The 25,341-nt window shown below is 44.4% G+C and overlaps 1 protein-coding gene across 1 annotated transcript in view; it reads left to right on the top strand.

Annotated features, from left to right (window-relative positions):
• Nucleotides 1–5,567, top strand: part of LOC135525245 (nucleoredoxin-like protein 1) — a 14,807-nt gene extending 9,240 nt beyond the window's left edge. The window contains exons 4-5 of the mRNA XM_064952965.1: nucleotides 123–253; nucleotides 5,463–5,567. Coding sequence (XP_064809037.1) covers nucleotides 123–253; nucleotides 5,463–5,567 — 236 coding nt within the window. The remainder of the gene's footprint in view (nucleotides 1–122; nucleotides 254–5,462) is intronic.
• The last annotated feature ends 19,774 nt before the right edge of the window (nucleotides 5,568–25,341 follow it).

The raw sequence follows: 25,341 nt of genomic DNA, 5'->3' as shown, positions 1-25,341 counted from the left end.
TATATAATGTGTATGTGTGTGTGTGTGTGTGTGTGTGTGTGTGTGTGTGTGTGTGTGTGTGTGTGTGTGTGTGTGTGTATATGTGTTATGTGTGTGTGTGTGTGTGTGTGTGTGTGTGTGAGAGCTGGAGTCTATGTTTGAGGTGGAGGATGTACCGAGGGTGGTGGTGCTGCGTCCAGACTGTTCTGTTCTATCTCCCAACGCTGTCTCTGAGATAAGCAGCCTCGGAACCAACTGCTTCCACAACTGGCAGGTGTGTGTGTGTGTGTGTGTGTGTGTGTGTGTGTGTGTGTGTGTGTGTGTGTGTGTGTGTATGTGTGTGTGTGTGTGTGTGTGTGTGTGTGTATGTGTGTGTGTGTGTGTGTGTGTGTGTGTGTGTATCATGTGTGTGTCCGTGTATGTGTACAATGTGTATGTATGTATTTATATTCATGTAACTGCCAGAATAAAGGAAACACCAACATAAAGTGTCCTAATAGGACGAGCTTCAATGTGTATATCCTACAAGTGTCTGGAACTCTATTGGAGGGATGTGACACCATTCTTCTATGAGAAATTACATCATTTGGTTTTTTGTTGATGGGGTGGAAAACGCTGTCTTCGGTGCCACTCAGTTGAGTTGACATCTGATGACACTTTGTATCTGACAGTGTGTATATAACGTGTGTATAACAACGTGTGTCTAACAGTGTGTATATATAGCCTGTGTATAACACCGTGTGTCTGACAGTGTGTATATAACCTGTGTATAACACCGTGTGTCTGACAGTGTGTATATATAACGTGTGTATAACACCGTGCTTCTGACAGTGTGTATATATAGTGTGTATAACAGTGTGTGTCTGACAGTGTGTATAACAGTGTGTATAACACCGTGCGTCTGACAGTGTGTATATATAGTGTGTATAACACCGTGTGTATAACACCGTGTGTATAACACCGTGTGTCTGACAGTGTGTATATATAACCTGTGCATAACACCGTGTGTATAACAGTGTATATATATAACCTGTGTATAACACCGTGTGTATAACAGTGTGTATATATAACCTGTGTATAACACCGTGTGTCTGACAGTGTGTATATATAACCTGTGTATAACACCGTGTGTCTGACAGTGTGTATATATAGTGTGTATAACACCGTGTGTCTGACAGTGTGTATATATAACCTGTGTATAACACCGTGTGTCTGACAGTGTATATATAACCTGTGTATAACACAGTGTGTCTGACAGTGTGTATATATATATATAGTGTGTGTATAACAGTGTGTATAACAGTGTGTATATATAGTGTATATATATATAACCTGTGTATAACACCGTGCGTCTGACAGTGTGTATATATAACCTGTGTGTAACACCGTGTGTCTGACAGTGTGTATATAACCTGTGTATAACAGTGTGTATATATATAACAGTGTGTATATATAACCTGTGCATAACACCGTGTGTATAACAGTGTATATATATAACCTGTGTATAACACCGTGTGTATAACAGTGTATATATATAACCTGTGTATAACACCGTGTGTATAACAGTGTGTATATATAACCTGTGTATAACACCGTGTGTCTGACAGTGTGTATATATAGTGTGTATAACACCGTGTGTCTGACAGTGTGTATATATAACCTGTGTATAACACCGTGTGTCTGACAGTGTATATATAACCTGTGTATAACACCGTGTGTCTGACAGTGTGTATATATATATATATATATAGTGTGTGTATAACAGTGTGTATAACAGTGTGTATATATAGTGTATATATATATAACCTGTGTATAACACCGTGCGTCTGACAGTGTGTATATATAACCTGTGTATAACACCGTGTGTCTGACAGTGTGTATATAACCTGTGTATAACAGTGTGTATATATATAACAGTGTGTATATATAGTGTGTATAACAATGTGTATAACAGTGTGTGTGTATATATAGCCTGTGTATAACACCGTGTGTCTGACAGTGTGTATATATAACCTGTGTATAACACCGTGTGTCTGACAGTGTGTATATAACCTGTGTATAACAGTGTGTATATATATAACAGTGTGTATATATATAACAGTGTGTATATATATAACAGTGTGTATAACAGTGTGTATATAACCTGTGTATGACAGTGTGTATATATATAACAGTGTGTATAACAGTGTGTATATAACCTGTGTATGACAGTGTGTGTATATATAACAGTGTGTATAACAGTGTGTATATAACCTGTGTATAACAGTGTGTATATATATAACAGTGTGTATAACAGTGTGTATATAACCTGTGTATAACAGTGTGTATATATATAACAGTGTGTATAACAGTGTGTATATAACCTGTGTATGACAGTGTGTATATATATAACAGTGTGTATAACAGTGTGTATATAACCTGTGTATAACAGTGTGTATATATATAACAGTGTGTATAACAGTGTGTATATAACCTGTGTATGACAGTGTGTATATATATAACAGTGTGTATAACAGTGTGTATATAACCTGTATATAACAGTGTGTATATATAACAGTGTGTATATATAACCTGTGTATAACAGTGTGTATATATAACCTGTGTATGACAGTGTGTATATATATAACAGTGTGTATAACAGTGTGTATATAACCTGTATATAACAGTGTATATATATAACAGTGTGTATATAACCTGTATATAACAGTGTGTATAACAGTGTGTATATAACCTGTATATAACAGTGTGTATATAACCTGTGTATAACAGTGTGTATATAACCTGTGTATAACAGTGTGTATATATATAACAGTGTGTATATATAACCTGTGTATAACAGTGTATATATAACCTGTGTATAACAGTGTGTATATAACCTGTGTATAACAGTGTGTATATAACCTGTGTATAACAGTGTGTATATAACCTGTGTATAACAGTGTGTATATATATAACAGTGTGTATATATAACCTGTGTATAACAGTGTGTATATAACCTGTGTATAACAGTGTGTATATATAACCTGTGTATAACAGTGTGTATATAACCTGTGTATAACAGTGTGTATATAACCTGTGTATAACAGTGTGTATATATATAACAGTGTGTATATATAACCTGTGTATAACAGTGTATATATAACCTGTGTATAACAGTGTGTATATAACCTGTGTATAACAGTGTGTATATAACCTGTGTATAACAGTGTGTATATATATAACAGTGTGTATATAACCTGTATATAACAGTGTGTATATAACCTGTATATAACAGTGTGTATATAACCTGTATATAACAGTGTGTATATATATAACAGTGTTTATATAACCTGTATATAACAGTGTGTATATAACCTGTATATAACAGTGTGTATATATATAACAGTGTGTATATAACCTGTATATAACAGTGTGTATATAACCTGTATATAACAGTGTGTATATAACCTGTATATAACAGTGTGTATATAACCTGTATATAACAGTGTGTATATAACCTGTATATAACAGTGTGTATATATATAACAGTGTGTATATATAACCTGTGTATAACAGTGTGTATATAACCTGTGTATAACAGTGTGTATATATAACCTGTGTATAACAGTGTATATATATATAACAGTGTGTATATAACCTGTGTATAACAGTGTGTATATATAACAGTGTGTATATATATATAGCGTGTATAACAGTGTGTATATAACCTGTGTATAACAGTGTATATATAGCCTGTGTATAACAGTGTGTATATAACCTGTGTATAACAGTGTGTATATAACCTGTGTATAACAGTGTATATATAGCCTGTGTATAACAGTGTGTATATAACCTGTGTATAACAGTGTGTATATATAACCTGTGTATAACAGTGTGTATATATATAACAGTGTGTATATAACCTGTGTATAACAGTGTGTATATATAACAGTGTGTATATATATATAGCGTGTATAACAGTGTGTATATATATATAGCGTGTATAACAGTGTGTATATATATATAGCTGTGTATAACAGTGTGTATATATATATAACAGTGTGTATAACAGTGTGTATATATACCTAGCGTATAACAGTGTGTATATATATACCGTGTATAACAGTGTGTATATATATATAGCGTGTATAACAGTGTGTATATATAACCTATAACGTGTATAACAGTGTGTATATATATACCTGTGTATAACAGTGTGTATATATATATAGCTGTGTATAACAGTGTGTATATATATATAGCGTGTATAACAGTGTGTATATATATATAGCGTGTATAACAGTGTGTATATATATACCGTGTATAACAGTGTGTATATATATATAACAGTGTGTATATATAACCTGTGTATAACAGTGTGTATATAACCTGTATATAACAGTGTGTATATATATAACAGTGTGTATATATAACCTGTATATAACAGTGTGTATATATAACCTGTGTATAACAGTGTGTATATATAACCTGTGTATAACAGTGTGTATATATAACCTGTGTATAACAGTGTGTATATATAACCTGTGTATAACAGTGTGTATAACAGTGTGTATATATAACCTGTGTATAACAGTGTGTATATATAACCTGTGTATAACAGTGTGTATATAAACCTGTGTATAACAGTGTATATATAACCTGTGTATAACAGTGTGTATATAACCTGTGTATAACAGTGTGTATATAACCTGTGTATAACAGTGTATATATAACCTGTGTATAACAGTGTGTATATATATAACAGTGTGTATAACAGTGTATATATAACCTGTGTATAACAGTGTGTATATATAACCTGTGTATAACAGTGTGTATATATAACCTGTGTATAACAGTGTGTATATATATAACAGTGTGTATAACAGTGTATATATAACCTGTGTATAACAGTGTGTATATATATAACAGTGTGTATAACAGTGTATATATAACCTGTGTATAACAGTGTGTATATATAACCTGTGTATAACAGTGTGTATATATAACCTGTGTATAACAGTGTGTATATATATATAGTGTGTATAACAGTGTGTATATAACCTGTGTATGACAGTGTATATATAACCTGTGTATGACAGTGTGTATATATAACCTGTGTATAACAGTGTGTGTATATAACCTGTGTATAACAGTGTGTATATAACCTGTGTATGACAGTGTGTATATATATATAGTGTGTATAACAGTGTGTATATATATAACAGTGTGTATAACAGTGTGTATAACAGTGTGTATAACAGTGTGTATATATATAACAGTGTGTATAACAGTGTGTATAACAGTGTGTATATATATAACCTGTGTATAACAGTGTGTATATATAACCTGTGTATAACAGTGTGTATATATAACCTGTGTATAACAGTGTGTATATATAACCTGTGTATAACAGTGTGTATATATAACCTGTGTATAACAGTGTGTATATATAACCTGTGTATAACAGTGTGTATATATATAACAGTGTGTATATAACCTGACAGGAATCAGCTGAGCTTATCGACAGGAACTTCATGCTGAACGAGGAGTTTGATGACAAAAAGATGAGGAGCGTGGAGGAGGAGGAGGCCGCCTCAAATACAAGGTGAAGAAGAAGAAGAAGAGGAGGAGGTGGGGGTGGGGGGTGGTGGAGCCGGAGAGGATGAGGAGGACGAGGAGGACGAGGAGGAGGAGGAGGAGGAGGAGGAGGAAAGAGGAGAGAAAGAAGGATGAGAAGCAGAATGGAGGAGGAGGAGGAGGAAGAGGAGGAGGATGAGGTGGAGGAGGAGGAGGAGCTGGTGGAGGAAGAGGAGGAGACCGTGGGGGTGGGGGGGTGGTGGAGCCGGAGAGGATGAGGGAGAGAACGAGGTGGACGAGGAGGAGGAGGAGGTAGAGGAGGATGATGAAGAGGGGGTGGAGGGTGGTCCTGGGGCTGAGATGTGTATAATATTGTGCGTGTGTATATACCGTGTGTATATAAAGGGGAAGAGGAAGAATGAGAAAAGAAGGTGGGACTCCACTCCTCTGAAGCACAGGCCAATCATGTGACTTATATCCAAGTACTGGTTGGTTCTGTCAAGACAGACCTCTGGATTGGTTGATTGTCGCTTCTGTTAATGACTGGATTGCTGATGCTGCCAAGACAATTGTTGTGTCACAAGTGGCACCCTATATTCCCTTTATAGTGCACTATTTATGAAAAGGGCCTATAGAGCTCTGGTCGAAAGTAGTGCACTATGTAGGAATGTAGTGTGACATTAGGGACTCTACCAACAATGCTGATGCTAACTAACGATAAGCAATGACTAGATAATATGAACTGATGCTAACAAGCGATTAGCAATCCCTGAATAATATGAACTGATGCTAACAAGCGATTAGCAATCACTGAATAATATGAACTGATGCTAACTAGCGAATAGAAATCCCAATTGCACACTCCCTCAAAACTGGAGATATCTGTGGCACTGTAGAGAGAGAGCAGAAGGTGCCCCTGTGTAATGGTCATGCTGTGTAGCTTCTTGATATGCCCCCCCTGTCAGGTGGATGGATTATCTTGGCAAAGGAGAATTACTCACTAACACGAACATAAACACATTTTTGTTGTTGAGAAATACGATTTTTGTGCATATGGAACATTTCTGGGATTTTTATTTTTTTTGCATGAAACATGGGACCAAAACATGTTGCGTTTATATTTTTGTTCAGTGGCAATGGTTGATTAATGATAACTGATGCTAACTGATGCTAACTAGTGATTAGCAATGACTGATGCTAATTCATGCTAACTTATTATGAACTGATTTGCTAATTCATGTTAACTAAAAGTGATTTTAGAAAACAATGAAAAAACTGGATAAATGAGCTGATGTTAACTAACAATTAGCAAATGGTGGCTAATATGAACATAATTAATAATTGATGCTAACTATGGATTGGCATCAAAAACAATAATATGAAATTAGAAATGAGAGCAATGACTGTATAATATATAATGTTGCTAATAACAATGGTTGGATAATATTGACTAGTTACTGTAGAACAGTGTTGAATGAGAGACAGAGAAGGTGCCAAAAAGACCAGCAGAGAGACAGAGTCTGAGAAAGGTCAGGAACAGACTCAATGACAAGATTGTGATGTACATTTGCAATGTGTATATCATTTATGACTGATATATTGATGTTAAAACATAAATCAACGGTGGCTAAATGAACATAATTAATAATTGATGCTTCTTCATTGGCCATCTGGATAATATGAAATTAGAAATTAGCAATGACTGTATAATATATAATGTTGCTATAATGATGTAATAAACAATGCAGTTACTAGCCATAGTGTTGGTCTCTCTGCCAGAACAGAGGACTTGTCTGTCGGTCACCTCAATGCTGATTGTGATGTACATTTGCAATGTGTATATCATTTATGTTGATATATTGATATTAAAACATAAATCAACGCTACAATGTCAGTGAAGGACTTGTTCTTCATCATCCATCTGGATGATGATGATGATGACTGTTGTTGTTATGATGATGTAATAAACAATGCAGTAGCCTATTAGGTCTCTCTCTCTTTCTCTTTCTCTCTCTCTCTCTCTCTCTCTCTCTCTCTCTCTCTCTCTCTCTCTCTCTCTCTCTCTCTCTCTCTCTCTCTCTCTCTCTCTCTCTCTCTCTCTCTCTCTCTCTGTCTCTCTCTCTCTCTCTCTCTCTCTCTCTCTCGCTGTCTCTCTCTCTCTCTCTCTCTATCTTTTGCACAAACCCAGCATCTCTCTCTCTCTGTCTCTCTCTCTGTCTCTCTCTCTCTGTGTCTCTCTCTTTCTCTGTCTCTTTCTCTGTCTCTCTCTCTCTCTCTCTCTCTCTCTTTCTCTCTCTCTCTCTCTCCCCTTCTTTGTCTTTTGCACAAACCCAGCATCTCTCTCTCTCTCTCTCTCTCTCTCTCTCCCCTTCCAGCCAGTTGTGCTTTTCCTTTTTCCCCAAATGTGTTGCAGACAGAGTCACGTAGCTACTTCCTGTTCTCTCAGTAACAGTACGGCAGAGAGAGAGGAAGTATGACTAAAACCACAACTCTTGAGAAAAGCTATCCCTAACTACACCAGAAGGGTAAGAAACTGACTTCAGTAAACAGTTCAGTTTAATAATATGTTCAGATGATATTATAAAAGAGGAAGTCAAATGCACTCAATGATTAAATCACCAGATGAATAGGATGCCTATAGGGGACAATGAGGAACAAGTAGTGAAGAAGAGAGGAATATGGATGAGTGAGAAAGGAGGTAAAAGAGGAGAGAAAGAAGAGGTGTAATTTAAAATGCAAATTATTCCCTAATCCCCAAACCTTTTTTGCTTGTTGACAAATGTATTATTTCCTTATTAATAGCAATATTTTAGCTTCTAGATAGCACCTTCATTACTAAGTGTAGCGATTAGCAATGACTGGCTAATATGAACAAATGCTAACTATCGATTAGCAATGACAAGCTAATATGAACTGAATGATAACTAGTGATTAGCAACGGTTGAATAATATTAACTGATGGTAATTATACTGAACAAAAAAGTAAACGCATAATGCAACAATTTCAAAGATTTTACAGTTTATATGAGGAAACCAGTGAGTTTAAATAAATATATTTGGCCCTAATCTATGGATTTCAGATGACTGGGAATACAGATATGCATCTGCTGGTCACAGATACCTTTAAAAAATGGGCCTCACAATGGGCCTCAGGATTTTTGTTCAATGACGATAGTTGACTAATGTTAACTGATGCTAATTGATGCTACCTATGGATTGGCAATCGTTGAATAATATGAACTCATGCTATCTCGTGTTAGGTTCAAATTTTTCAGAGTAAATAACTCACGGACACTAGAGGAGCGTAAACAAGTTGAATTCTTCCCAATGGGTCGTTTCAGCTGTAAATCCGACAAAGACTTCCCCGTGGTGGTATTCATACCCCACTTTGGGTGGACTTTCCTCCTTATCTTTAAACATTAGCATCATTCTTGCTAAGCAGGGAACTAACAGATATGAGTCTTCAACGGTTTCTCCCCTTATCGGTACTGTCACATGCAATCGTTTTCCCTGCACTCGGCCCCTCTCAAGCTTCATTATGGCACCCCTCATGTCTCCTTTAAACCTAGCAATTAGCAATGACTGTCTGGCGACAGCTCTGTTGGACATTCCTGCAGTCAGCATGACAATTGCCTGCTCCCTCAAAACTTGTGACAAAACTGCACATTTTAGAGTAGGCTTTTATTGTACCCAGAACAAGGTGTACCTGTGTAATGGTTGTCATGGAAATTCTAACCAAAAGGAAGGGACTGTAGATTCTTCAAAACAACAACTTTATTCTAAGAATTGCAATTATGGAGCAGTTAGCAATCACTCAATGGTGCAGAGTTAAAGAGCTCAATGGAGAAGAGTTGCCTCTCAGCTTTTATAGCAATGTACAACCTCTTTGTTCTACGTGGCTGTTAGCAGATGTACAACCTCTTTGTTCTACGTGGCTGTTAGCAGATGTACGACCTCTTTGTTCTACGTGGCTGTTAGCAGATGTACGACCTCTTTGTTCTACGTGGCTGTTAGCAGATGTACAACCTCTTTGTTCTACGTGGCTGTTAGCAGATGTACAACCTCTTTGTTCTACGTGGCTGTTAGCAGATGTACAACCTCTTTGTTCTACGTGACTGTTAGCAGATGTACGACCTCTTTGTTCTACATGGCTGTTAGCAGATGTACAACCTCTTTGTTCTACATGGCTGTTAGCAGATGTACAACCTCTTTGTTCTACAGACGTACCTCTTTGTTCTACATGGCTGTTAGCAGATGTACAACCTCTTTGTTCTACATGGCTGTTAGCAGATGTACAACCTCTTTGTTCTACGTGGCTGTTAGCAGATGTACAACCTCTTTGTTCTACATGGCTGTTAGCAGATGTACAACCTCTTTGTTCTACGTGGCTGTTAGCAGATGTACAACCTCTTTGTTCTACGTGGCTGTTAGCAGATATACAACCTCTTTGTTCTACGTGGCTGTTAGCAGATGTACAACCTCTTTGTTCTACGTGGCTGTTAGCAGATGTAAAACCTCTTTGTTCTACGTGGCTGTTAGCAGATGTACAACCTCTTTGTTCTACGTGGCTGTTAGCAGATGTACAACCTCTTTGTTCTACATGGCTGTTAGAAGATGTACAACCTCTTTGTTCTACGTAGCAGTTAGAAGATGTGTGAGAACCTGTTTGGAACATAGCATGCAAACAAGTGATAATGCCAGTTTTGTTACTGCTTTCTGTTGATATCTAGGCACTGCTGCTAAAGCTAGCTTCTGTTCTCTTCATATCAAGGACACAGCTGTTGGTGTTGTATACTTCAAGTTGCATTGTGGCCACTTCTCGCTCTGTGCTGTTCTGCTTCTCCCAGGACCATACAACAGCTGCAGTGGCTGGCGTGAAACCACGTAAACCTCTCTGCAACCTTCACCTCTGTCTAGATCATCAGGAGCACCTGGAATGGACCAGTATATTGCTGTTGGTGCCCAGTCTTTTTGCAGAGGTCCTTGATGGCCACCCAATCGCCTGGCTGCAATTTGTTGAACTGTCCTCCCATTGGTTCAGGCAAAGTCACTTTTATCCTGGGTAAAATAGACTTCAGAACATTGTTAAGTGCAGCACAGTAACCTAATGGAGCAGCCGTGCTGGGGAGAGATGAGAGGTACGTGCCTGTGAGATGAGAGCATGAACAGAGGACATTAAACCATTTGTTTCTCACAAACAAACAGAAGAAGTGGTTTAGAGTGATCTGGCAAACCTAAACAAGGAGAAGAGGTTAGCCGTTGTTCCAATTTGTCAAGTGCCTCCATCCCCTCAGGGGTCCACTTCATCTTGGCATTCATTGCCATCTTGTGTCCATGGATGAGATCAGAGAGTGGCTGTACAACCTCAGCATAGACTGGAAGCCAGGGCCCTCATGTATCAATGTTGTGTCCATGGATGAGATCAGAGAGTGGCTGTACAACCTCAGCATAGACTGGAAGCCAGGGCTCTCATTTATCAATGTTGTGTCCATGGATGAGATCAGAGAGTGGTTGTACAACCTCAGCATAGACTGGAAGCCAGGGCCCTCATGTATCAATGTTGTGTCCATGGATGAGATCAGAGAGTGGCTGTACGACCTCAGCATAGACTGGAAGCCAGGGCCCTCGTATCAATGTTGTGGCCATGGATGAGATCAGATAGTGGCTGTACAACCTCACCATAGACTGGAAGTCAGGGCTCTCATGTATCAATGTTGTGTCCATGGATGAGATCAGAGAGTGGTTGTACAACCTCAGCATAGACTGGAAGTCAGGGCTCTCATGTATCAATGTTGTGTCCGTGGATGAGATCAGAGAGTGGCTGTACAACCTCAGCATAGACTGGAAGCCAGGGCTCTCATGTATCAATGTTGTGTCCGTGGATGAGATCAGAGAGTGGCTGTACAACCTCAGCATAGACTGGAAGGCAGGGCCCTCATGTATCAATGTTGTGTCCATGGATGAGATCAGAGAGTGGCTGTACAACCTCAGCATAGACTGGAAGCCAGGGCTCTCATGTATCAATGTTGTGTCCATGGATGAGATCAGAGAGTGGCTGTACAACCTCAGCATAGACTGGAAGCCAGGGCCCTCATGTATTGATGTTGTGTCCATGGATGAGATCAGAGAGTGGCTGTACAACCTCAGCATAGACTGGAAGCCAGGGCCCTCATGTATCATTGTTACGTAGAAAAGCTTCTAAATTACCTCGTGCAAAGAACATGTAGAATGTTCGCAAGTACAGAAAAGTTGGTATTTATCCACATTGATTTACATTCACCTGTAATTGTTTTGACTTGATGAATCAGACACGTTCTGAAACACTGAGCTTGTGCACGTGAAGTATCAATTACATAAAGAACCTCCTAAATGGCCATTTATGGTCACAAACCTTCCCTTAAAAGCTGCAAGAAATGTCACAAATTTCTGTTCGCCAACATGGATCACCATTTTATTACGTTTGCAATCGCAACAAATAATCTGCTCAGACCCCAACCAAGGATAATCAAAAGTCTTGCTATAAATTCTCAGACAACCAAAAGATTCCTTGATGCCCTTCCAGACTCCCTCTGCCTACCCAAGGAAATCAGAGGACAAAAATCAGTTAACCACCTAACTGAGGAACTCAATTTAACCTTGCGCAAATCCCTAGATGCAGTCGCACCCCTAAAAATGAAAAACATTTGTCATAAGAAACTAGCTAGAGAAAATACATGAGCTCTGAAGCAAGCTTCCAGAAAATTGGAACGGAAATGGCGCCACACCAAACTGGAAGTCTTCCGACTAGCTTTGAAAGACAGAGAGCCTTCACTGCTGCTCGATCATCCAATTTTTCCATCTTAATTGAGGAAAATAAGAAAATCCCAAATTATTTTTGATACTGTCGCAAAGCTAACTAAAAAGCAGCATTCCCCAAGAGAGGATGGCTTTCACTTCAGCAGTAATAAATTCATGAACTACTTTGAGGAAAAGATTGTGATCATTAGAAAGCAAATTACGGACTCCTCTTTAAATCTGCGTATTCTTCCAAAGCTCAGTTGTCCTGAGTCTGCACAACTCTGCCAGGACCTAGGATCAAGGGAGACACTCAAGTGTTTTAGTACTATATCTCTTGAAACAGTGATGAAAATAATCATGGCCTCTAAACCTTCAAGCTGCATACTGGACCCTATTCCAACTAAACTACTGAGATAGCTGCTTCCTGTGCTTATTATTATTATTATTCGACCATGCTGGTCATTTATGAACATTTGAACATCTTGGCCATGTTCTGTTATAATCCACCCGGCACAGTCAGGACTGGCCACCACTCAGAGCCTGGTTCCTCGCTAGGTTTCTTCCTAGGTTTTGGCCCAGGTTTTGGCCTAGGTTTTGAGCTTTTCCTAGCCACCGTGCTTCTACACCTGCATTGCTTGCTGTTTGGGGTTTTAGGCTGGGTTTCTGTACAGCACGTTGATATATCAGCTGATATAAGAAGTGCTATATATATATAAACAAATAGGATTAAAAAAAATAATAATTACGGAGAAATCACAGAAGACAAAGAAAAAACTTTTCGGACGCAGAAATATAACTTTTCATCCCCGAAGTGGAAGCAAAACAAGTCTTTCTGGAGCCTTCAGCAATGGCTTGACAAATAAAATAAATGAATATTGCTTGGGAGATGAGAGCTGTGGGACATTCTGCCTCATCTGAGTGCAGAACAGTAAATTAAATGGTTTGATTTGAAAACATGCAAAAACTAAAAATTATAATCCATAAAATTGATAAAAGTGCAACAGGATGAGGGCAGAGTGACTCTTCACTGTCTGCTGTCTGCTGTCTGCTATGGACCAGATCACTGTCTGCTGTCTACTATGGACCAGATCACTGTCTGCTGTCTGCTATGGACCAGATCACTGTCTGCTGTCTGCTATGGACCAGATCACTGTCCGCTGTCTGCTATGGACCAGACCACTGTCTGCTATGGACCAGATCACTGTCGGCTGTCTGCTATGGACCAGATCACTGTCTGCTGTCTGCTATAGACCAGATCACTGTCTGCTATGGACCAGACCACTGTCTGCTGTCTGCTATGGACCAGATCACTGTCTGCTGTCTACTATGGACCAGATCACTGTCTGCTCTCTGCTATGGACCAGATCACTGTCTGCTGTCTACTATGGACAAGATCATTGTCTGCTGTCTGCTATGGACCAGATCACTGTCTGCTGTCTGCTATGGACCAGATCACTGTCTGCTGTCTACTGTCTGCTGTCTACTATGGATAAGATCACTGTCTGCTGTCTGCTATGGACCAGATCACTGTCTGCTGTCTGCTATAGACCAGATCACTGTCTGCTGTCTGCTATGGACCAGATCACTGTCTGCTGTCTACTATGGACAAGATCATTGTCTGCTGTCTGCTATGGACCAGATCACTGTCTGCTGTCTGCTATGGACCAGATCACTGTCTGCTGTCTACTGTCTGCTGTCTACTATGGACCAGATCACTGTCTACTGTCTGCTAATGACCAGATCACTGTCTGCTGTCTGCTATGGACCAGATCACTGTCTGCTGTCTGCTATGGACCAGATCACTGTCTGCTGTCTGCTATAGACCAGATCACTGTCTGCTGTCTGCTATGGACCAGATCACTGTCTGCTGTCTGCTATGGACCAGATCACTGTCTGCTGTCTACTGTCTGCTGTCTACTATGGACCAGATCACTGTCTGCTGTCTGCTATGGACCAGATCACTGTCTGCTGTCTGCTATAGACCAGATCACTGTCTGCTGTCTGCTATGGACCAGATCACTGTCTGCTGTCTGCTATGGACCAGATCACTGTCTGCTGTCTACTGTCTGCTGTCTACTATGGACCAGATCACTGTCTACTGTCTACTATGGACCAGATCACTGTCTACTGTCTGCTAATGACCAGATCACTGTCTGCTGTCTGCTATAGACCAGATCACTGTCTACTGTCTGCTAATGACCAGATCACTGTATGCTGTCTACTAAGGACCAGATCACTGTCTGCTGTCTGCTATAGACCAGATCACTGTCTGCTGTCTGCTATGGACCAGATCACTGTCTGCTGTCTGCTATGGACCAGATCACTGTCTGCTGTCTGCTATAGACCAGATCACTGTCTGCTGTCTGCTATAGACCAGATCACTGTCTGCTGTCTGCTATAGACCAGATCACTGTCTGCTGTCTGCTATAGACCAGATCACTGTCTGCTGTCTGCTATAGACCAGATCACTGTCTGCTATGGACCAGAATAATGTCTGCTGTCTGCTAATGACCAGATTAATGTCTGCTGTCTGCTATAGACCAGACCACTGTCTGCTGTCTGCTATAGACCAGACCACTATCTGCTGTCTGCTATAGACCAGATCACTGTCTGCTATGGACCAGATCACTGTCTGCTGTCTGCTATAGACCAGATCACTGTCTGCTATAGACCAGACCACTGTCTGCTGTCTGCTATAGACCAGATCACTGTCTGCTGTCTGCTATAGACCAGATCACTGTCTGCTATAGACCAGATCACTGTCTGCTGTCTGCTATAGACCAGATCACTGTCTGCTATCTGCTATGGAGCCTGCTGTCTGCTAGATCACTGTCCAGACCACTGTCTGCTGTCTGCTATAGACCAGATCACTGTCTGCTATAGACCAGATCACTGTCTGCTATAGACCAGATCATTGTCTGCTGTCTACTATAGACCAGACCACTCTCTGCTGTCTGCTATAGACCAGATCACTGTCTGCTATGGACCAGAATAATGTCTGCTGTCTGCTATAGACCATATCACTGTCTGCTGTGTGCTATAGACAAGATCACTGTCTGCTATAGACCAGATCACTGTCTGCTGTCTGCTATAGACCAGATCACTGTCTGCTATGGACCAGATCACTGTCTGCTGTCTGCTATACACCAGATCACTGTCTGCTGTCTGCTATAGACCAGATCACTGTCTGCTGTCTGCTATGGACCAGATCACTGTCTGCTGTCTGCTATGGACAAGATCACTGTCTGCTGTCTGCTATGGACCAGATCACTGTCTGCTGTCTGCTATAGACCAGATCACTGTCTGCTATGGACCAGATCACTGTCTGCTGTCTGCTATGGACCAGATCACTGTCTGCTATGGACCAGATCACTGTCTGCTATGGACCAGATCACTGTCTGCTGTCTGCTATGGACTAGACCAGATCACTGTCTGCTGTCTACTATGGACCAGACCACTGTCTGCTATAGACCAGATCACTGTCTGCTATGGACCAGATCACTGTCTACTGTCTGCTATGGACCAGATCATGTGTCTGCTGTCTGCTATGGACCAGATCACTGTCTGCTGTCTGCTATGGACCAGATCAATGTCTGCTGTCTGCTATAGACCAGATCACTGTCTGCTGTCTGCTAATGACCAGATTACTGTCTGCCGTCTACTATGGACCAGATCACTGTCTGCTATGGACCAGATAACTGTCTGCTGTGTACTATGGACCAGATCACTGTCTGCTGTCTGCTATGGACCAGATCACTGTCTGCTGTCTGCTATGGACCAGATCACTGTCTGCTGTCTGCTATGACCAGATCACTGTCTGCTGTCTGCTATGGACCAGATCACTGTCTGCTGTCTGCTATGGACCAGACCACTATCTGCTGTCTGCTATAGACCAGATCACTGTCTGCTGTCTACTATGGACCAGATCACTGTCTGCTGTCTACTATGGACCAGATCACTGTCTGCTGTCTGCTATAGACCAGATCACTGTCTGCTGTCTGCTATGGACCAGACCACTATCTGCTGTCTGCTATAGACCAGATCACTGTCTGCTGTCTGCTATAGACCAGATCACTGTCTGCTGTCTACTATGGACCAGATCACTGTCTGCTGTCTGCTATAGACCAGATCACTGTCTGCTATGGACCAGATCACTGTCTGCTGTCTGCTATAGACCAGATCACTGTCTGCTGTCTGCTATAGACCAGATCACTGTCTGCTGTCTGCTATAGACCAGATCACTGTCTGCTATGGACCAGATCACTGTCTGCTGTCTACTATGGACCAGACCACTGTCTGCTGTCTGCTATGGACCAGATCACTGTCTGCTATGGACCAGATCACTGTCTGCTGTCTGCTATAGACCAGATCACTGTCTGCTGTCTGCTATGGACCAGATCACTGTCTGCTGTCTGCTATGGACCAGATCACTGTCTGCTATGGACCAGATCACTGTCTGCTGTCTGCTATGGACCAGATCACTGTCTGCTGTCTGCTATGGATCAGATCACTGTCTGCTGTCTGCTATGGACCAGATCACTGTCTGCTGTCTGCTATAGACCAGATCACTGTCTGCTGTCTGCTATAGACCAGATCACTGTCTGCTGTCTACTATGGACCAGATCACTGTCTGCTGTCTACTATGGACCAGATCACTGTCTGCTGTCTACTATGGACCAGATCACTGTCTGCTGTCTGCTATAGACCAGATCACTGTCTGCTATGGACCAGATCACTGTCTGCTGTCTGCTATACACCAGATCACTGTCTGCTGTCTGCTATAGACCAGATCACTGTCTGCTGTCTGCTATGGACCAGATCACTGTCTGCTGTCTGCTATGGACCAGATCACTGTCTGCTGTCTGCTATAGACCAGATCAATGTCTGCTGTCTGCTATAGACCAGATCACTGTCTGCTATCCAGATACTGTCTGGACTGCTAGACCAGATCACTGTCTGCTGTCTACTATGGACCAGATCACTGTCTGCTGTCTGCTATGGACCAGATCACTGTCTGCTATGGACCAGATCACTGTCTGCTGTCTGCTATAGACCAGATCACTGTCTGCTGTCTGCTATAGACCAGATCACTGTCTGCTGTCTGCTATGGACCAGATCACTGTCTGCTGTCTGCTATAGACCAGATCACTGTCTGCTGTCTGCTATGGACCAGACCACTGTCTGCAGATCCAGATCACTGTCTGCTGTCTACTATGGACCAGATCACTGTCTGCTGTCTACTATGGACCAGATCACTGTCTGCTATAGACCAGATCACTGTCTGCTGTCTGCTATAGACCAGATCACTGTCTGCTATGGACCAGATCACTGTCTGCTGTCTGCTATGGACCAGATCACTGTCTGCTGTCTGCTATAGACCAGATCACTGTCTGCTGTCTGCTATGGACCAGATCACTGTCTGCTGTCTGCTATGGACCAGATCACTGTCTGCTGTCTGGACCAGATCACTGTCTGCTGTCTGCTATAGACCAGATCACTGTCTGCTGTCTGCTATAGACCAGATCACTGTCTGCTATGGACCAGATCACTGTCTGCTGTCTGCTATAGACCAGATCACTGTCTGCTGTCTGCTATAGACCAGATCACTGTCTGGACTGTCTGCTATGGACCAGATCACTGTCTGCTGTCTGCTATGGACCAGATCACTGTCTGCTGTCTGCTATGGACCAGATCACTGTCTGCTGTCTGCTATGGACCAGATCACTGTCTGCTGTCTGCTATGGACCAGATCACTGTCTGCTGTCTGCTATAGACCAGATCACTGTCTGCTGTCTACTATGGACCAGATCACTGTCTGCTGTCTACTATGGACCAGATCACTGTCTGCTGTCTACTATGGACCAGATCACTGTCTGCTGTCTGCTATAGACCAGATCACTGTCTGCTATGGACCAGATCACTGTCTGCTGTCTGCTATACACCAGATCACTGTCTGCTGTCTGCTATAGACCAGATCACTGTCTGCTGTCTACTATAGACCAGATCGCTGTCTGCTGTCTTCTATGGACCAGATCACTGTCTGCTGTCTACTATAGACCAGATCGCTGTCTGCTGTCTTCTATAGACCAGATCACTGTCTGCTATGGACCAGATCACTGTCTGCTGTCTGCTATGGACCAGATCACTGTCTGCTGTCTGCTAATGACCAGATTACTGTCTGCCGTCTACTATGGACCAGATCACTGTCTGCTATGGACCAGATAACTGTCTGCTGTCTGCTATGGACCAGATCACTGTCTGCTGTCTGCTAATGACCAGATTACTGTCTGCCGTCTACTATGGACCAGATCACTGTCTGCTATGGACCAGATAACTGTCTGCTGTGTACTATGGACCAGATCACTGTCTGCTGTCTGCTATGGACCAGATCACTGTCTGCTGTCTGCTATGGACCAGATCACTGTCTGCTGTCTGCTAATGACCAGATCACTGTCTCCTGTCTGCTATGGACCAGATCACTGTCTGCTGTCTGCTATGGACCAGACCACTATCTGCTGTCTGCTATAGACCAGATCACTGTCTGCTGTCTGCTATGGACCAGATCACTGTCTGCTGTCTACTATGGACCAGATCACTGTCTGCTGTCTGCTATAGACCAGATCACTGTCTGCTGTCTGCTATGGACCAGATCACTGTCTGCTGTCTGCTACCAGATATCTGCTGTCTGCTATGGACCAGATCACTGTCTGCTGTCTGCTATAGACCAGATCACTGTCTGCTGTCTACTATGGACCAGATCACTGTCTGCTGTCTGCTATAGACCAGATCACTGTCTGCTATGGACCAGATCACTGTCTGCTGTCTGCTATAGACCAGATCACTGTCTGCTGTCTGCTATATACCAGATCACTGTCTGCTGTCTGCTATAGACCAGATCACTGTCTGCTATGGACCAGATCACTGTCTGCTGTCTACTATGGACCAGACCACTGTCTGCTGTCTGCTATGGACCAGATCACTGTCTGCTATGGACCAGATCACTGTCTACTGTCTGCTATAGACCAGACCACTGTCTGCTGTCTGCTATGGACCAGATCACTGTCTGCTGTCTGCTATGGACCAGATCACTGTCTGCTATGGACCAGATCACTGTCTGCTGTCTGCTATAGACCAGACCACTGTCTGCTGTCTGCTATGGATCAGATCACTGTCTGCTGTCTGCTATGGACCAGATCACTGTCTGCTGTCTGCTATAGACCAGATCACTGTCTGCTGTCTGCTATAGACCAGATCACTGTCTGCTGTCTACTATGGACCAGATCACTGTCTGCTGTCTACTATGGACCAGATCACTGTCTGCTGTCTACTATGGACCAGATCACTGTCTGCTGTCTGCTATAGACCAGATCACTGTCTGCTATGGACCAGATCACTGTCTGCTATGGACCAGATCACTGTCTGCTGTCTGCTATGGACCAGATCACTGTCTGCTGTCTGCTATAGACCAGATCACTGTCTGCTGTCTGCTATAGACCAGATCACTGTCTGCTGTCTGCTATGGACCAGATCACTGTCTGCTGTCTGCTATAGACCAGATCACTGTCTGCTGTCTGCTATAGACCAGATCACTGTCTGCTGTCTACTATGGACCAGATCACTGTCTGCTGTCTACTATGGACCAGATCACTGTCTGCTGTCTGCTATGGACCAGATCACTGTCTGCTATGGACCAGATCACTGTCTGCTGTCTGCTATAGACCAGATCACTGTCTGCTGTCTGCTATGGACCAGATCACTGTCTGCTGTCTGCTATGGACCAGATCACTGTCTGCTATGGACCAGATCACTGTCTGCTGTCTGCTATAGACCAGATCACTGTCTGCTGTCTGCTATGGATCAGATCACTGTCTGCTGTCTGCTATGGACCAGATCACTGTCTGCTGTCTGCTATAGACCAGATCACTGTCTGCTGTCTGCTATAGACCAGATCACTGTCTGCTGTCTATGGACCAGATCATGGACCAGATCACTGTCTGCTGTCTGCTATGGACCAGATCACTGTCTGCTGTCTACTATGGACCAGATCACTGTCTGCTGTCTGCTATAGACCAGATCACTGTCTGCTATGGACCAGATCACTGTCTGCTGTCTGCTATGGACCAGATCACTGTCTGCTGTCTGCTATGGACCAGATCACTGTCTGCTGTCTGCTATGGACCAGATCACTGTCTGCTGTCTGCTATGGACCAGATCACTGTCTGCTGTCTGCTATAGACCAGATCACTGTCTGCTGTCTGCTATAGACCAGATCACTGTCTGCTATGGACCAGATCACTGTCTGCTGTCTGCTATACACCAGATCACTGTCTGCTGTCTGCTATAGACCAGATCACTGTCTGCTGTCTGCTATGGACCAGATCACTGTCTGCTGTCTGCTATAGACCAGACCACTGTCTGCTGTCTGCTATGGATCAGATCACTGTCTGCTGTCTGCTATGGACCAGATCACTGTCTGCTGTCTGCTATAGACCAGATCACTGTCTGCTGTCTGCTATAGACCAGATCACTGTCTGCTGTCTACTATGGACCAGATCACTGTCTGCTGTCTACTATGGACCAGATCACTGTCTGCTGTCTACCAGATCATGGACCAGATCACTGTCTGCTGTCTGCTATAGACCAGATCACTGTCTGCTATGGACCAGATCACTGTCTGCTGTCTGCTATACACCAGATCACTGTCTGCTGTCTGCTATAGACCAGATCACTGTCTGCTGTCTGCTATGGACCAGATCACTGTCTGCTGTCTGCTATGGACCAGATCACTGTCTGCTGTCTGCTATAGACCAGATCAATGTCTGCTGTCTGCTATAGACCAGATCACTGTCTGCTATGGACCAGATCACTGCCTGCTGTCTGCTATACACCAGATCACTGTCTGCTGTCTGCTATAGACCAGATCACTGTCTCCTGTCTGCTATGGACCAGATCACTGTCTGCTGTCTGCTATGGACAAGATCACTGTCTGCTGTCTGCTATGGACCAGATCACTGTCTGCTGTCTGCTATAGACCAGATCACTGTCTGCTGTCTGCTATGGACCAGATCACTGTCTGCTATGGACCAGATAACTGTCTGCTGTCTGCTATGGACCAGATCACTGTCTGCTGTCTGCTAATGACCAGATTACTGTCTGCCGTCTACTATGGACCAGATCACTGTCTGCTATGGACCAGATAACTGTCTGCTGTGTACTATGGACCAGATCACTGTCTGCTGTCTGCTATGGACCAGATCACTGTCTGCTGTCTGCTATGGACCAGATCACTGTCTGCTGTCTGCTAATGACCAGATCACTGTCTCCTGTCTGCTATGGACCAGATCACTGTCTGCTGTCTGCTATGGACCAGACCACTATCTGCTGTCTGCTATAGACCAGATCACTGTCTGCTGTCTACTATGGACCAGATCACTGTCTGCTGTCTACTATGGACCAGATCACTGTCTGCTGTCTGCTATAGACCAGATCACTGTCTGCTGTCTGCTATGGACCAGACCACTATCTGCTGTCTGCTATAGACCAGATCACTGTCTGCTGTCTGCTATCACTGTCTGCTGTCTACTATGGACCAGATCACTGTCTGCTGTCTGCTATAGACCAGATCACTGTCTGCTATGGACCAGATCACTGTCTGCTGTCTGCTATAGACCAGATCACTGTCTGCTGTCTGCTATAGACCAGATCACTGTCTGCTGTCTGCTATAGACCAGATCACTGTCTGCTATGGACCAGATCACTGTCTGCTGTCTACTATGGACCAGACCACTGTCTGCTGTCTGCTATGGACCAGATCACTGTCTGCTATGGACCAGATCACTGTCTGCTGTCTGCTATAGACCAGACCACTGTCTGCTGTCTGCTATGGACCAGATCACTGTCTGCTGTCTGCTATGGACCAGATCACTGTCTGCTATGGACCAGATCACTGTCTGCTGTCTGCTATAGACCAGATCACTGTCTGCTGTCTGCTATGGATCAGATCACTGTCTGCTGTCTGCTATGGACCAGATCACTGTCTGCTGTCTGCTATAGACCAGATCACTGTCTGCTGTCTGCTATAGACCAGATCACTGTCTGCTGTCTACTATGGACCAGATCACTGTCTGCTGTCTACTATGGACCAGATCACTGTCTGCTGTCTACTATGGATCAGATCACTGTCTGCTGTCTGCTATGGACCAGATCACTGTCTGCTGTCTGCTATAGACCAGATCACTGTCTGCTGTCTACTATGGACCAGATCACTGTCTGCTGTCTACTATGGACCAGATCACTGTCTGCTGTCTGCTATGGACCAGATCACTGTCTGCTGTCTGCTATGGACCAGATCACTGTCTGCTGTGTACTATGGACCAGATCACTGTCTGCTGTCTACTATGGACCAGATCACTGTCTGCTGTCTACTATGGACCAGATCACTGTCTGCTGTCTGCTATAGACCAGATCACTGTCTGCTGTCTGCTATAGACCAGATCACTGTCTGCTCTGCTATGGCAGCATAATTCGAGAGACCTCAATGTCTGGAATCATTTGTGATGGTGATACTGAGGACCCTCTCCTAGACCTTGAAAGAATACCAGACACAACAACTGATGTTAAGTCAAGTTTCATTTTCGCAACCATAGTCAAACATGAAACACATCTAAATATTTTTTCTTGACAATAAATATAACAAATATATATAACAAAATAAATGTAACAAAATGAATATAACAAAAATAACAAAACCTTGACAGATGTGGGTGATTTGACTGACTCCTCTGCCCCAGAACTACCAGAAGGGTGTCCTCTGACCCCTCAGCCCCAGACCTACATGAAGGGTGTCCTCTGACCCTTCTGCCCCAGACCTACCAGAAGGGTGTCCTCTGACCTCTCTGCCCCAGACCTACCAGAAGGGTGTCCTCTGACCCCTCTGCCCCAGACCTACCAGAAGGGTATCCTCTGACCCATCTGACCCAGGCCTACCAGAAGGCTGACCTCTGACCCCTTTGCCCCAGGCCAACCAGAAGGGTGTCCTCAGCCCCAGGCCTTCCAGAAGGGTGTCCTCTGACCCCTCTGACCCCTCTGACCCAGGCCTATCAGAAGGGTGTCCTCTGACCCCTGACCCCTCTGACCCAGGCCTACCAGAAGGGTGTCCTCTGACCCAGGCCTACCAGAAGGGTGTCCTCTTACGCCTCTTACCCAGGCCTACCAGAAGGGTGTCCTCTGACCCCTTTGCCCCAGGCCAACCAGAAGGGTGTCCTCAGCCCCAGGCCTACCATAAGGGTGTCCTCTGACCCCTCTGACCCCTCTGACCCAGGCCTACCAGAAGGGTGTCCTCTGACCCCTCTGACCCAGGCCTACCACAAGGGTGTCCTCTGACCCAGGCCTATCAGAAGGGTGTCCTCTGACCCAGGCCTATCAGAAGGGTGTCCTCTGACCCCTCAGCCCCAGACCTACCAGAAGGGTGTCCTCTGACCCCTCTGACCCAGGCCTACCAGAACGGTGTCTTCTGACCCAGGCATACCAGAAGGGTGTCCTCTGACCCCTCTGACCCAGGCCTCCCAGAAGGGTGTCCTCTGACCCCTCTGAACCAGGCCTACCAGAAGGGTGTCCTCTGACCCAGGCCTACCAGAAGGGTGTCCTCTGACCCAGGCCTACCAGAAGGGTGTCCTCTGACCCCTCTCACCCCTCTGCCCCAGAACTACCAGAAGGGTGTCCTCTGACCCCTCAGCCCCAGACCTACCAGAAGGTTGTCCTCAGCCCAGGCCAACCAGAAGGGTGTCCTCTGACCCCTCAGCCCCAGACCTACCAGAAGGGTGTCCTCTGACCCCTCAGCCCCAGAGCTACCAGAAGGGTTGCCTCTGACCCCTCAGCCCCAGGCCAACCAGAAGGGTGTCCTCTGACCCCTCTGCCCCAGACCTAACAGAAGGGTGTCCTCTGACCCCTCAGCCCAAGACCTACCAGAAGGGTGTCCTCTGACCCCTCAGCCCAAGACCTACCAGAAGGGTGTCCTCTGACCCCTCAGCTCCAAACCTACCAGAAGGGTGTCCTCTGACCCAGGCCTACCAGAAGGGTGTCCTCTGACCCAGGCCTACCAGAAGGGTGTCCTCAGCCCCAGGCCTACCAGAAGGGTGTCCTCTGACCCCTCAGCCCCAGACCTACCAGAAGGGTGTCCTCTGACCTCTCTGCCCCAGACCTACCAGAAGGGTGTCCTCTGACCCCTCAGCCCCAGACCTACCAGAAGGGTGTCCTCTGACCTCTCTGCCCCAGACCTACCAGAAGGGTGTCCTCTGACCCCTCTGCCCCAGACCTACCAGAAGGGTGTCCTCTGACCCCTCTGCCCCAGACCTACCAGAAGGGTATCCTCTGACCCATCTGACCCAGGCCTACCAGAAGGGTGTCCTCTGACCCCTTTGCCCCAGGCCAACCAGAAGGGTGTCCTCAGCCCCAGGCCTACCAGAAGGGTGTCCTCTGACCCCTCTGACCCCTCTGACCCAGGCCTACCAGAAGGGTGTCCTCTGACCCAGGCCTACCAGAAGGGTGTCCTCTGACCCATCTGACCCAGGCCTTCCAGAAGGCTGTCCTCTGACCCCTTTGCCCCAGGCCAACCAGAAGGGTGTCCTCAGCCCCAGGCCTACCAGAAGGGTGTCCTCTGACCCCTCTGACCCCTCTGACCCAGGCCTACCAGAAGGGTGTCCTCTGACCCCTCTGACCCAGGCCTACCAGAAGGGTGTCCTCTGACCCAGGCCTACCAGAAGGGTGTCCTCTGACCCAGGCCTACCAGAAGGGTGTCCTCTAACCCAGGCCTACCAGAAGGGTGTCCTCTGACCCAGGCCTACCAGAAGGGTGTCCTCTGACCCCTCTGACCCAGGCCTACCAGAAGGTTGTCCTCTGACCCCTCTGACCCAGGCCTACCAGAAGGGTGTCCTCTGACCCCTCTGACCCCTCTGCCCCAGGCCTTCAGCTGCACCGCATGTTTTGACTGACGCAGTCCAGAAACAACAACAGATCAACACATCCATTCTT

Source organism: Oncorhynchus masou, chromosome 5 (assembly GCF_036934945.1).
Source record: "Oncorhynchus masou masou isolate Uvic2021 chromosome 5, UVic_Omas_1.1, whole genome shotgun sequence".
Classification (NCBI taxonomy): Eukaryota; Metazoa; Chordata; class Actinopteri; order Salmoniformes; family Salmonidae; genus Oncorhynchus; species Oncorhynchus masou.
The sequence above is the reverse complement of the archived record's forward strand: the minus strand, read 5'-3'. Positions and strand labels throughout refer to the sequence as shown.